Source organism: Sturnira hondurensis, unplaced genomic scaffold, assembly GCF_014824575.4.
Source record: "Sturnira hondurensis isolate 20B ecotype Veracruz unplaced genomic scaffold, ASM1482457v3 Scaffold0008640, whole genome shotgun sequence".
NCBI classification, from domain to species: domain Eukaryota; kingdom Metazoa; phylum Chordata; class Mammalia; order Chiroptera; family Phyllostomidae; genus Sturnira; species Sturnira hondurensis.
The window spans coordinates 18,607,720-18,622,674 of NW_028081271.1; the positions used below are offsets into that span (position 1 = coordinate 18,607,720).

At 44.8% G+C, this 14,955-nt stretch overlaps 1 protein-coding gene across 1 annotated transcript in view; it reads left to right on the forward strand.

The window, feature by feature from the left end:
* Positions 1-14,955, forward strand: part of KCNU1 (potassium calcium-activated channel subfamily U member 1) — a 127,942-nt gene that overhangs the window by 101,639 nt on the left and 11,348 nt on the right. Inside the window, 4 exon segments of the mRNA XM_037055092.1 lie at positions 908-1,132; positions 4,889-5,075; positions 11,221-11,292; positions 14,257-14,396. Of these exon segments, the coding sequence (XP_036910987.1) occupies positions 908-1,132; positions 4,889-5,075; positions 11,221-11,292; positions 14,257-14,396 (624 nt within the window).

Sequence of the window (14,955 nt, forward strand, 5' to 3'; positions counted from 1 at the left end):
GTGATGAGAAACACAAAATTGTCAGAGCTCTCACATCAACGAGAAGACTATTAGGGTAGCTGCAACTCACCACGTTAGCAATTATGTCTTATTCAAAACTAAGAAAAATAGTTATTAAATATAAATATTAGTTTGGACCCTGTGAACTTGCCAATATGCAACCATTTTGGACCCATAAAATGTAATTTTATGTGGTTCAAACTAATATGTATTTACATACATATGAAAATCTGCTGAGGCCCTGGCTGGTATAGCTCAGTGGATTGAGCGCGGGCCTGCGAACCACATGATCACAGTTCGATTCCCAGTCAGGGCACATGCCTGGGTTGCAGGCCGGTTCCCGGCAGGGAACATACCAGAAGCAACCATACATTGATATTTCTCTCCCTCTTTCCTTTCCTTCCCCTCTAAAGATAAATAAACAAAATCTTAAAAAAACGAAAAAGAAAATCTGCTGAAAACTCTAACCTGTTTGCAACTTGATGCAATTGTCAGGGCTCACTGGAAGACAAAGTTAGCAATGGAATTGGAATGCTTGTCATTGAATCTCACTGTAGCACATACAAGGCTAAACACATATAGTGGAACTGAGAGGTATTTTCCCCATTTGGTTCATTTTTCACACTGAACTGAGGAACGATGTCGATTTAAGCTTTATGTGATGCACTTCGGGCCAAGAGAAAACGTAAAAAAATAAAATAAGAAGGAACTCCACAAAAAGATCAAAAGTATAATTGCCCTACTCTGAATAAGTCCATTTTTATGAGCAGTTTGCAGATCTCTGATGTCCTTGGGGAAGTGCCCCTGTGGGTGGGCCTGGAAGAGCTGGGGGAGGGGGAGGAGCCCTTTCTGAGGGGCTCTTACCTTGTTTCTGAAAATGACCAGATTCTGGCATGCTTACGCCTAGAGACGGACTGACAAGTCGAAACATGAGTTTCGGAACCACATTGTAGCGTGTATCTTTGGAGATGCCCACTCCACCCTGATGGGGCTTCGGAATTTTGTGATGCCCTTGAGAGCTAGCAACTACACCCAGCAGGAGCTGAAGGACATCGTGTTCATCGGATCTCTGGATTATCTGCAGAGAGAATGGCGATTTCTCCGGAATTTCCCCCAGATTTACATTCTGCCTGTGAGTATGACATAAGGGATAGTAAATATTTATAATAACAACACAAATGACCCTAGCATTACTTCTACTACTGCTACTGCTAATAGCTTGCAGTTGTATAGTGGTACCAGAAACAGCTCTATGTATTTTTATGTATATTATTTCATTTAAGCTTCAAAATGCCCCTGCGGGGTAGATTTGAAAGATGTGGGACTTCAGGCATGGAGAAAGTAAGTAATCTGCCCAAGTTCACCTGTACAGCAGGTAAATAGCAGGGCTGCGGTTTACATCCAGACAGCGTGCTCAGGAGCCACTATGTTTAATCTTCAAAACCACGTTTCCTGGTCTTTATATAAATGAGAATCTCTCTGAATTTCTGAACTGGATTCCGACTGAACGTCTAAACCTGAGCTGACAGTGGCCGGCCTTTATGCTCTGACTTCCTCATCTTTTCTGGAGACCCATCTTTTCTGGAGTTCATGATGACATATGAAAAGAAGGAATTAAGTTTACATTTCTGAGAAATGGGTCCATTATGCGTATGTGGCATCAGGTTTGTGATTGTATTTGCTCTGAACACTCAGAGGTCTATATCCCATTATTGCCACCATTACTCTGAAATAAAAAAAATACAAAACTATTACATGTAGTGTGAAATGCACCAAAGCACTGATTTTTCATGACAGAATGCTGGTAATATGTAAGGAATATTTTTCAAACCGCAAATATCATTCTCTCAAGAATTTCATTTGCTTTTTTAAAAAGCTACCACAATTTCCCTCTAACTACTCCCTTGGTCTAGTTCAAAGAAAGGAAGAAAAAGAAAATGACCAGAATTTTTCTGATCCAGCTAATGTGAGAAATTACCTAGCTTCCAGTCAAGATGGCAGTGAAGGCAGACACGGCTCATCTCTTTGCACAATCACATCCAAATTACAACTAAAATGTAGAAAAACCATCATTCAGAACGGTCAGAAGCTGAATTGAATGAAAGTCTGACAACTATGGAATTAAGAAACCATCTCCACCTGGACTATTAGGAGGGGCATAGACATAGAACAGGCTGGTCCCATACCTGCATGAGGTAGATAAAAATCCAGGAGGGATATCCCAAGAGTGAGGAGTCCCAGCCCCCAGCAGGCTCCCCAGCCCAGGGTTCCAGTGCCAAAAAGATAAATCCGTACAACTTCTGGCTGCATAAACCAGCAGGGATTGAGTTGGTGGAAGAAACTTCTGGACCTCCAAGCAGTTCCTCTTAAAGACCACACACATAGACTTTCCTACTCAGACTCACTCCCTCTGAGCTCCAGCACCAGTGTGGCAGCTTGAAAAGCACCAGTTGCATACTGGTAGAAACCGAAGTGTCTGGCATGAAGTCAAGGAGAAGCCATTGTCCTTTTTCTAGACCTTTCCCCCACGGAGGCACAAGCTGGTGCTATATCTGAGGCTCCATCAACCTGGCTAACACTGTCTGAGCTGCCTTGGAGATCCCCAGAGGCACAGTCCAACCCAACCTATGGGCCTACCCATGCTGTTTTTTCAATATGAGTAGCTGGTCTTTTCTCATGCTTCACAACTTCCTAAATCCTCTCACACAAGCAACAACTGGCCTCAGTGAGCCCCAGGCCTGGCACTAGCAGCAGCCAGCCTAGATTCGTAGCTTAGTTTCACCTGGGAATCTCCAAGCCCAACACAAGTAGTAGCCATCTCAGATTGCTTTATAACTTAGTCAGGGTGGCCCCTGGCAAAACATAGGTGGGAGCTGACCTTGGCCTTCACCACTTAGGAAAGCCCATTGCCAGTGTACCCAGTGGACAGCTGCAGATCATGTTGGAGCACTACCACCCTGCCCCTACAAAGTTGATCTTCCACAAAGGATGGAGGTTGGTGGTCACTGGTAATAGCCAACCCTTGCAGATGACTGGCCCTGATAAATCCCTCCCATTGATCTGCCAACAGCAACCAAGTTTCAACTACAAGAGAAGGGTGTACTCAGCCCACGCAAAGGGCACCTCCAGTACCCAGCTTTGGGTGAAGAGGGAAGCTGTGCTACCGGACCTTATAGGACACCTACTAAATTAGTCCTCACTACCAAGACACGGAATCAAAGCAGCTCTACCTAACACATAAAAACAAACACAGGGAGGCTGCCAAAGTGAGGAGACAAAGAAACATGGCCCAAATGAAAGAACAAAGTAAAACTCCAGAAAAAGAGCCAAACAAAATGGAGATAAGCAATCTATCAGATGCAGAGTTCAAAACACTCGTTATAAGGATGCCCAAGAAGCTTAATGAGGACCTCAGCAGCATAAAAAAGATGCAGTCAGAAATGAAGGATACACTAATTGTAATAAATAACAATTTACAGGGAAATAACAATAGAATTGGTGATATGAGAATCAAATCAAGAATTTAAAACATAAGGAAGCAAAAAACAACCACACAGAACAACAAGAAAAAAGAATCCAAAAATTGAGGTTAGTGTAAGCAGCCTCTGGGACACCTTCAAGAGGTCCAACATTTGCATCACAGTGGTGTCAGAAGGAGAAGAGGAAGAGCAAGAAATTGGAAATCTGTTTGAGAAAATAATGAAAGAAAACTTTCCAGATCTGGTAAAGGAAATAGACAAGCAAGTCCAGGAAGCACAGAGAGTCCCAATTATGATGGATAAAAAGATGCCCACTCTAAGACACCTCATAATTAAAATGCCAAAGGTTAAAAATAAAGAGAGAATGTTAAAAGCAACAGGAAAAAAGAACTTAGTTACCTACAGGATAGTTCATAAGGCTATCACCTGATTTCTCAAAAGAAATTTTAGGCCCTGGCTAGTGTGGCTCAGTGGATTGAGCATGGGCCTGCAAACCAAAGAGTTGCTAGTTTGATTCCCAGTCAGGGCACAGGTGCGGGTTGTGCACCAGGTCCCCAGTAGGGGGCGTGCAAGAGGCAACCACAGGTTGATGTTTCTCTCCCTCTCTTTTTCCTTCCCTTCCCCTCTCTCTAAAAATAAATAAATAAAATCTTTAAAAAGAAGAAGAAGAAGTACAAACAGGTAGTTACAGAATAGCCATGGGGATGTAAAGTACAGTATAGGAAATGGAGTTGCCGAAAAACTCATACCCATGACTCATGGACAGGAACAAAGGTGGAAAGATTGTTTGAGGGAGTGGTGGGGTTCTAGGTGGAGGGGGGCAAAGGGAGAGAAATCAGGACAACTGTATTAGCATAATCAATCAAATATAACTAAAAAGAGAAATTACTAGTATTCGAATCTAAGATACCTGAAGGCAGGGCCAGATCTATCCCTATTTTTCTACCAAAGGAAAAAAATCAACCACCACTTTGCTAGTTCATCTGGAGAGTATGAGAGGGATTGACTACAAATGAAACTGTGAGGATACAAAATTTGCCTTTAGATCCATAACTTCTCCTTTCTCTGATTTTTTTCCCTCACCACTGTTTCCCTCCCTCATTTCCCTTCTCCTACTTTAGTTATTTAAGTGGACTTAGGCTTCCCACTCGCTGACCTCCTTTGTCTCATCCAGATTTGTTCTCAGGAAAGGGTCTGTGAGATGTAGCCACACTAAGGTATTCATGATTGATTGACAAGGCTCAATGTGGCAGAGATCAAATAACAAAGTCTTAGAATCAAGTCAGTGGAGGCTGGGAGAGGCTTTGGCTCAAAAATAGTTATCACCCATAAAGATTCACCACCATGAGCCATGGTATAAAATCTGTTCATGTCTGAAGTCCCTCCTCTACCCGGCTTTCTCTCATTAGGGATCTGCGCTCTTTGTTGGAGACCTCCACGCCGTCAACATAGAGGAATGTGCCATGTGTGTGGTCCTATCCTCCCCATCCACCTCATCAGGCAGCCAGACTCTGGTAGACACAGAGACCATCATGGCCACCCTCAACGTAGGGTCACTGCGGATAAGCTGCTGTGCCCCGACGCCCTCGGAGCTAGGTAAGAACAACAGCCTGACAGGAAGAGCCGAGGGAGAATGGACCAAGGAAAGAGAATTAACTTCCCTCTGAAGTACCTGAATCATGGGGAGGAGGAGTGACAGTTTAGTCCTCGGGAATCCTAGAAAGTCAACTGAAAAATGATGTCCGTCTTCTAAACAGAATGCATGTAACACTTTTCCCCATTAGAATTGCAAGCGCTAGTGTTACTAATCAAATATCAGTGAAGATAGCACTTGGAATATTGTTATAATTAATTGCAGGTATTATTGTCAATGAAATTCTCATTAGATCTTGTAAATGTTCAAGTTATTATTCTTAGTTTCATGGTTGAGAGAATGAAGTATAATTCTCTTCTATTCTTCAAGATGCTTTCAATATATGAATTTTACAATATTACCTCTAAAGTCTCTTCCAACTTCCCTAGACTAAAAATGTCATAATTCAACTTCAGGTTGGAAAGAGGCAGTGAGAAGTGGAGAGATCTCCAGGATGGGGACCGTGTCTTTTCCTCCCGTGCATCCTCTCCGTGCCTAGCACAGTCATGAGTCACTCATTCGATGCTTACCACGTTTACTGAACTGAAGCAAACCAACCAGTGAGCTGCACTCATGAGTAGTTTTTGCACATCTCCTGTGCCCCAAATGTGCCTGACACAAATCCCCACTCCAAAATTGTGGTTTCTCTTCTCCACTCCCTAAATAGGAAAGGCTTACATATTAGTCTATTTCTAAAAATGGACTGCTGGCCACCGAACCTAGTATGAAAGCACTCTTACTGAAGCATTTTTGGTATCTGAAGCAGATTTTCCATTCCAGTAAATCATGATTGGAGTTCCCTGGATCCAGCATTGCCTTTGGGGATGTTGATTCTCTGGGTCAAGATCAGGTACTCAGTCCTCCGGCCAAATAGACGCTGACTACAGCTATTCTACTTTGCATGGAGCTTGGAGAGGTCAGGCGTTGAAGGCTTTGCAAGGCTTTCATGATTATGGATGTGGATAAAAATGCTCATGAGTCAAACTGGGAAACCAAAGGAACTCTCTCTGACCCCTTAAGCACTGCTACTAGGTGAAAAAATATAATGTTCTTGGGACAAAGGGATAAACAAGTAATTTAGTCTAATCTTCAGTATGTGAACTAAGCCAACTATGTGATATACCCTCACTAAGCAACCAAACACCACTCAGTACCCAGGGTTTCCGGGTGTTTTGCAAAGCAGAACTAAAAGCAAAGCATGTCATGTATGTCAAAGTACACTAAAAATCTGGACTAAGGAAGTGTGAGCCATACCTCTGCTGAGCACATCTGAAGATCCACAAAAAATGTTGTGTTCTGCACATGAAACCTTAGGTCAACCATTGGGGTCACTTAGATTTACCCGGGATTAGTGGGTGGTGCCTATGTATGGTGTGGGGAGGAGAGGGGGGTGAGGGGGTGGTGTGTGTGTATATGTGTATGTGTGGGTGCCTTTGTGCATCATGCTTGCAACATCCGTAACTGGGCAGAGAAGAAGTGTTCACTTTGAAGGCAGTACCATCAATATGCAAATGAAAAGGCCCACTCGATAAAAGTCTGGATACACTGACAACATCATAAGCCACCGACTTAATCCTCTGGGTGGATTGTCCTTCCTATAATTAGTTTTTAATCTTGCATCCTCTATAAACTAAAAAGGTATAAACCTATGATTTCAGTTCAGGTTTCCTTTATATGTAGTGAGTTTCATCCTTCCACTTACTCACTCAACCAAAGTATTGACTCTGTATGATGCCTCACATGCTCTGCTACAAGCTGGAAGGCTGACCTTAACAGAAGAACTGAGTGGATTGATAGAAAGGGATAGAGGAGAGAGAAGGAAAGGAGGAAGAGAAAATAAAGGAATGTCAAATACATGGGTGGGCATAAGGAGGTTTACAGCTCTGCGTGCACACACTGGTTTATTCTTGTATTATTATTTACTAAGTAGTGTATTGTTATGCACATAACATGTATACATCTAATTTTGCCCTTCTCTGTATTTGGATCATCAGGAAGCATGTATAGGTTCTTCCCCAAAGATAAAAGGGAAAGTTGAGAGAAAAATTATTGTGTAGACCTGGCACCATTTTTTATGGAAGCTGTGCCCACCTGGGTGGATGTGGAAATGGAAGTCCAGATGGGCTCTGCTGAGCAACCTAGCAAAAGCCACCCAGTCTGCTTATCCGGCCCCAGAGCATCAGTAAAGTCAGCTTCTGAGCACATGTGACTAGCAAAGGACCACTGCTCAGAAACCTCGCCAACTCTAGCATTCTAGGACTCTACCTGAAGTTTACACCTAGAAATCCCCATCTGCAGAGAAGCCTGTTCAGTTCTCTTAACCACTCGTCCCATTTCATGGTAATACCCTCTCGCACTCCCTATGGGAATGGGAACGCCCATCTACAAGAGGCAACAGTGTAAAGGACTGTGAAATTCTGCCTGGGAGGTAGAAAATGTCTCTCATGCTGAGCACTAGGTAAGATGAGCTGATGGGCAATTTCCTCTCCCTTTCTCTAGGTCAGTGGCTCTCTGCAAGGGGCCGTTTTGCCCCCAACAGTCACCTAACAGTGTCTAGAGAAAGTTTTGGTTGCCATAGCTTGGGGGCATGGTACTGACATCTAGTGAGTTAAGGTCAGAGATATTGTTAAACATCCTACAATGCATAAGACAGCCCTACATGATTTAAAAAAAAAAAACTTTTTGGCTCAAAATGTCAATAGTACTGAGATCAGAAATCTTACCTGATGAGGCTTTTCGGGGATCAGTGGGCTTTTCTACATCTTCGCAGCCATGATACCCTTACACATGAAGCCCACACGGTACCACCAGGCTATTCCACACAGTGATTCCCCAAGGGATGGTGGGAGCGTGGGGACAGCGCAGGGAGGAATCACCAAAGGACCCTAAGGAAGCCGGCCCCCTGGACATCTCCATGGAAGACTTTGGGGTTTTCAGTGATGCTCTAATCGCTGCTCTGTCACATCACAAGGAGAACAGGTTGGCAAACCCAGGGACTGAACTAAATGATCTGCGGCATAATCTAAACACGTAACGGTAATTAAGTCTGACAACTTAATATGCTACTGAAATTTAAACGTACAGTTGTAATCTACAATTAAGCACTCTTTTGTAATAGCACCCTGCCAGCCTGGAAGATTTCAGGTATAATACTGTGTACTATTAGCTAACAAAAATATTGACATTCGCAAAATGTACCCAGGCTATGATCTGAACATACTTGAATGAACCGTTGCTCCCGGAGAATGGGCGGAGTTAAGGCAGAAATGCAGTTACTGTCCTTCAGCCAATGTCAGGAGCAGATACTTAAGCAGTCTCTTCAGCCAGTGTGGATATGTGTGTATCCAATAAGAACATTTAACTTCGAAAGTCAGGATAATCCAAGCCTTTTCTAGAGGGAACTGGAATCAGAAAGTGGGGGTCAAAGGAGGATTGCCCCTTTGTGGGGATCTGAACTAAATATTTCACTAAAATGCCAGCCAAACCTTGTATATTTTCATCGGGCTATGAAGTGGCCCTAAAAAGAGCATGGGCTTTGAAGTTGGTGCTGATGGGGGGCGGGGTTGAAAACCCATCTATCATTTACAAGCCATTTAATCTTGGGCAAGGTATGTCAACTGAGTCGGGTACTTCAAAGGTGACTGGGTTATATTGATTCACAGATTCTTTGTGACCCGGGTGTAATTCTCATCTCCCTACAGCTTTGACTACTCACAGGAGCCAGAGGGATCTTTTACAAATGTTTACCAGATCATGTCAGTTCCAGTAGGGAGTCTGAATTTTCTCCCACCTCTACCTGTTTATACCGGCTCTTTCCTGCCTTGGGTCCCACATCCCGTTTCTTTACCAGGATGGCTTTTCCTCACCTCTCAGGACCCTGTTCCAAGTCACAGAGGCATCTCTTCAAACCCTAACTACCAGCATCTCCCTGATCCAATCACAGAACTCATCGCTGTCTGAGAATATTTTGTAATTTGGTACCTGCAACACGTGGCATGTAGTTGGAGCAGAGACTTCCACAGTCCTCGTGTGGAGGAGATACTCTTTCAAAAGGTGTAGAAAAAGAAGGGAAAGAAGGAAGGAAAGGACCATGCAGCAGATGACGCATCTTGCACCGTTCTGAGAATAAAGCAGAATCTCAGTTCCCCCAGGACGCCCTGCATGATGGAATCCCACGTTTTAAAGTATGCGGGTTCATCATGACCATGGTTCGCCAGTGAATTAGGGTGTCTCTAGTTAGTGATGATCACCTTCCTTTCTTTCTTCTATTGAGGTAACTGGCTCATAACCTATGTTGTCAGGTGTGCCACATAATTCAAGGTCTGTATGCATTAGAGCGCGCTCAGCACCAAAACTGCTTTCTATTTCTCACCACACCTTCCACTCCCTTCACCCATTTCGCCCTCCCCCGCCCACCTTCCCCTGTGGTGACCACCAATCTGTTGTCTGTATCTTTGAGTTTGTTTTTGTTTTGTTCGTTCGTTTCTTTTTGTTGTTGTTCTTGGACTTTCTGTTTTGTATTCTACATGTGGGTGGATTCATGATTTTTGTCTTTTTCCACCTGACTTCTGTCGCTTAGTAGAATTCTGTCAAGGCCCAGCCTTCCTCCTAAACAGCTGTGTGAACAAGGTTAGCCCTCCAGGCTTCCATCTCCTCCAACCCAAGTTCCGAAGGGCTGGCCAGCTCCAACTGTACACCACGCGTGCTGGGCTACTCCTGCACATTTTTATTTTTTGCCCCGAATCTTCCCTGAAGCATGACTTAGCATTTTAGTGACTATCAGAAATACATTCACCGCTTCTCTGCGTAGCAAGAACTGGCTGCTTTACTGAGTATTTCTTGGGGAGGTGGAAGAGGCAGTAAACATGGCAGCACACAGCACTCTGTCTGACGATAACCTCCCTTCGGATTTACTCTGTTCCCCTGTCCCCGTCTCCGTGGTCAGAGCTCCCACAGCCCTCCGTTCGTCTGTCTCTCCGCTCTTACCTGCCTACTCACTCCGTTCATTTTGCACCTCACTCTCCCACCCCACCACTTGTCTGGCTCAGTAAACAGAAAGCTCTCCAAATACCTCATCTTCTTTCCAAGGCAGCACGGCATTTAATTAAAAGCAGAATTTTAACTTCCACAGATTTTTTTGCCCTGTTACACAGTATTCTCAGAAGAGTTATGGAAGGTAACCAGCCATTTTAAAGCACAACTTCTGACGAGATAACTGGGTGTTGGGGGGTGTTTGTTTGTTTTTTAACTGGACTCCAACTTCCCTTTTCTTTCTTTATGCTTTTTTAGTTTAACTGGGAGACCAAAACTCTGGGGTCATGCTTGTTTTTGAAACTCCATAGTTCACTACGTGCTAAGGTGGTTTCTGGGCAGTGCTATGCCCTGGCTGTTTTTTGGAATCAAGGCCCACAGAGGTAAACGGCCTCACCTGCCACAGAGGGACATCTGTCTGTAAACTGAACACAAAGGGCAAAGGCGCTGGGTGACAACACATCTTGGTCTTTAAGGAACTCTCAAGGCATTCTGGGCTGGAGCAGGCCAACCGGAGAGGGGAGGCAGCCAGTTCTGCTGAAGAAGGAAGGTGTGAGCCGCATCTCGACCCAGATAAGAAACCAAAGAGGCAGGCAGCACCATCAGCCAGAAACAAGCATGATTGGAACAGTGCTGCCTGTTTAGTCCTAGTTTCCTAAAAGTTCTACAAGCTAATGCACGTGGTTAGAGTCACTGCCCGCCTGAGCCATTACCCCGCACCACCGCACCATGGAGCACAATCATTTTACTTGTGATGTCAATAAGCAAGTACTGGGACAGCTTTCCCTTTTATTGTAATTCATGTCAAGTGCCATTTAGAAAAAAGAACACATGCACCTATGTGTGTGCACATACACACTTACACACACAAACTATGTCTCGAAATGGGATGCTGAAGATGCTCATGTATTGGTTTCTCTACATACAGAAAAGCATTTAGGATTAGGCCATGGGAGGAACTTTACGAACGCAAGCACCAAGTTACAAGGTGTATACTTCTACATCCTTATCGTGTTTGCAAGCCATTTTGTTTGCATTTATCAGTCTCTTTCGTTCTTTGTTGCTTTCTGTCTACAGAGCTGATGTCACAGAGTTTTGAGGGAGCTGGGAGATCAAAACACCAAAGAGTCCCCATCCTCACTGAACTGAGTAAGTTCTGTTTCAAGGACAAAACTCAAGGGAGAAATCTGTGTAATCCATCATTGATGTCTCGGGTTTCTTTTTAAAGTCTGCCCAGCCAAAGCCTGGAGAAACAGAATGGAACCCCGAGAGCATTAGAGTTTGATGGGATGTTGCACTGGGCCTTCGCCCATTGGCCACATCCTCTGGCAGAGCCTGCTGCGTGTGGGGGTCAGGGTGCAGGAATGCCATCTGCCTTCTCTACTCTTCCAGTTACCAGCAGAGACAGACCAGCAGCTGGTGCAGTCGTATTCAGAGGGACTCTCCCAGGGGAGGGGACATGAACTTGAAGACTGCCAAAAGAGAACTCCCTATACCAACTGATCTACTCATCCTGGGACTTTAGGTCAGGCACCTTCCCTTCCTACAGTGATACCAGGGAGGCACCAGGATGAGGCAAGTGAGGCACCGAGGAAGGTACAGACTTGAAGGAGGTGCCTACTCCCAGGGTTCTTCAGTTTCGTGTCCAGGTGTCCCTTGTGTCAGTCATCTTAATTCCGGTCCTGAGTGGTGGTCTCCTAAAATGCAAATACTAGATGCAGAAATACCAGAATAAGCCGTTACCTTTCACCAACACCTTGTGGAAAATGCACATTATGCAGTGCTCCTGGATGTGAGGAGCTCCAGGAGCAGAAAGCAGGGTAGGGAAGGTGCCCATGTGCTCTGGGAGGTGGAGGTGATGGTGAGGCACCAGGGGATTTAACACTGGTGATAACTGATGCAGAAAGGGGAAGGCATCAAAGAAGGGAGTGGTACCCTTAACACAGGTGAGACCACCTCAGAGATGATGTGTAAAGCTGCTCCAGGGTATGCAATTTGACTGGAGTCTGTAATGCAGCAATATTTTCAATGGGCATTTTATGACTTTGAGCATCTGAGCTGAGACAAACTTATACCAAACAAGACAAACAGACCTCTTCGCCCCACAAAGGAAGCAGGGGGACCTAGAGAGGAACCAACAGCTGACACCACTACTGCGTGACCTGGGAGTGACGGTGCCGCAGACAGGAAATAGTCTATTCACAATAGTCTGGAGCTGCAGCTCTGCAGATTCAGCATTGAGGTTCTCAGCTCTCCTGATCTTGACTGGTAGCAATCAGCCTATTTGCAGCTACCTTTAAGCTATCAGCTGCAGTTTTTATTTATAGTTTAATTTGATTTTTTTGCCCTTTTGAACCATCTCTAGCCCTGAGGTGTAGCTGCACTAAGGACACTGATGAGAAGACTGTAATGTAAGTTAGAGTGTCTGGGAGGAAAGCAGTCAGGTTCTCGCTGGCCCAGAAGTACATCTGGTCACTCTCAAGGGACTTCCAGCTTTGTGCAACTGAAGACTTCCTGGCACCAGGTGGCCCTTGTCAGATTAGCCTGACAAATCACCTGCCAGCTCACTGTGTTTTGTTCTTTGGCTGACTGGAAAGGGTCACAGTGACATGGGAGCTGCAGATCTGACTGCCAGCACTTGGGTACGGAACGTACAGTGGCCTGCGGGGAAAATGCCTGGGAAAGCTGAGGCCCCTGGGTTGGGACGACACAGCAATGCCAGAAGAAGAAATTGTGTGTGCAAAAGAAATGTGGGTTTGGTATTACTCAGACCTTGCTCCTCTTTTATGAAAATACATAGTTCTTGGGAGAAAATGTTTCCCTAATGGTAGCAGTATATCACTTCACCCAACCTTACTAAGGAATCACTTAAAGAATGAGGGGAAAATCCAGTCTTAGTTAGGAATGTATTTTGAGTTGTATGCCCGGGAGACTTGTTTTGATCTGCATACAATTGACAAAAGCTGTGGAGGTCTAAGAATGTAAGCTACTTGCAAACTAACCTGTCACAGTTTCATGGAGACCAACAGAAGACACAAAACCTCTGGGTCAGAGACAAAGAAGAGTTTATTACTCACAGCGATAGCAGTAGCCAGAGTATCATCATTTTGTGCTTGTTGCCCAAGCCCTTGCTCCCACCATTGACATGAACCGGGTCAAGCGATACCTGGACCCACCGGGGATTGCTGTATAAGAGAGGAACTAGAATCTTTCATAATGGGCAGTAAGCATGCCTTGCCTTTGTTCTGGTGGGGGACACCATCTCTGTGCAAACATTTCTAAAGCAATAGTCTTAGAACAAAGGCAGTTAGTGCCTTGGCTGTCACTCCCAACAAGGACCAGTTCCATTCACTTCAGAGGCTGCTTACTGGGGTCTGAGTTGCCGCCCTGGGCCAGTATAGATATGTGAATGGGTAATATGGCCACTGCTACACTGGCCTTAATTAGGATGATTTTTGAGCCCTTGCTACTCAAAGTGTAGTTCATGAGCCAGCAGCAGCAGCATTTGGAAACTTATCAGACAGGTAGAATCTCAGGCCCCACCCTAGACCCAGTGAATCCGAATCTTACTGTAAAAAGATCTTATTGCAACAGGTGATTCATACATGCATTCCATTTTGATGGGTACTGTTTTAACTCATTCAGGACCAGATGATATAGGAGAAATTCCAAGCCATCTGTGGCCTAGTGTTATGAAAAAGGCTACAGTGGGGGCAATCACACGTTCCTATCTGTGCAGTTATTGAGACCTGTTGTCTCGGTGCAGTTATTGAGACTGCCCCCTTTTACTTCCGAAAGGTCCTGGTTTGAGAGAGAAATTATATAAAGGTGACAATCAGGACATTTGCATGGAGAAACTGAGTCTGAGGTCTGAGGATATCCCCTTGACGATGAAGGTGCCCAAGAGGGATTCATGTTCTTAAGAAATGAAGAAGAAACTTGGAAAGAAAGAAAAAGCATCGTAGTAGGGGCAGGTCCCACACTGGCCCCAAAGGAAGCCTCAAACCCTTGGATCTAGTGGTCACCCCTTGGTCTGCCTCTATTCTTAAGGCAGATGCAATATTCTTAAGCCTGCCTGCCTGCCTTTTTCTGTTCACCTCTTTTGCCTTGCAGAAAATCCTTCCAACATCCACTTCATTGAACAGATCAGTAGGATGGAAGGGCGCCTCCCAGGAACAAGCCTGCATCTCAGCACTTCCTTTTCCACAGGCTCTGTCTTTTCCGGCAGCTTCTTGGATTCCCTCCTGGCCACAGTAAGTGCCGCCAAGCTGAGGAGCCCCCAAGACCAAGCCCCTAGGAGAGGGGAGTGTGGATGGCTTAGGGCATGGGTAGATAATGATAATGTCTCATGATTCTAAATTTTCTTTAGTTTTTAAAAAAACTTGTTCATATATAGTATTTCATCTTTTCTTACTATGTGGCAAGGAGAGCAAACTCTTTACATTTTCAAGATTAAGAACTTAAAAGCTGGTGCACTTGGTACCAGGGAGAATGAGCGCTGCGTGTCTGTCTGCCTTTCACTTCAAGTGCCTCAGGCCCTTTGGTGTCGGAGCTCAGGAGATACTGCTTTCTCTTCTCTCTAAAACATCCCCCAAAGCTTCCACAGAAACCAGCCATAAAGGAACATGGAGTTCCAGCACAAAGCTTTGGCCTTTGGTGGTGTGAGTTTTGTCCAGAGCCGAGTCAGGTGTCCCTCCACGCTGCTCTTCCCTTGGGTCAGATGTTTGACTGCATTGTTGCTCTTCAGCTCTCAGCACCTCTTAGCATAGACTACAAAACACCCATAGTAGAATTAATTTATTGTGCAAATAC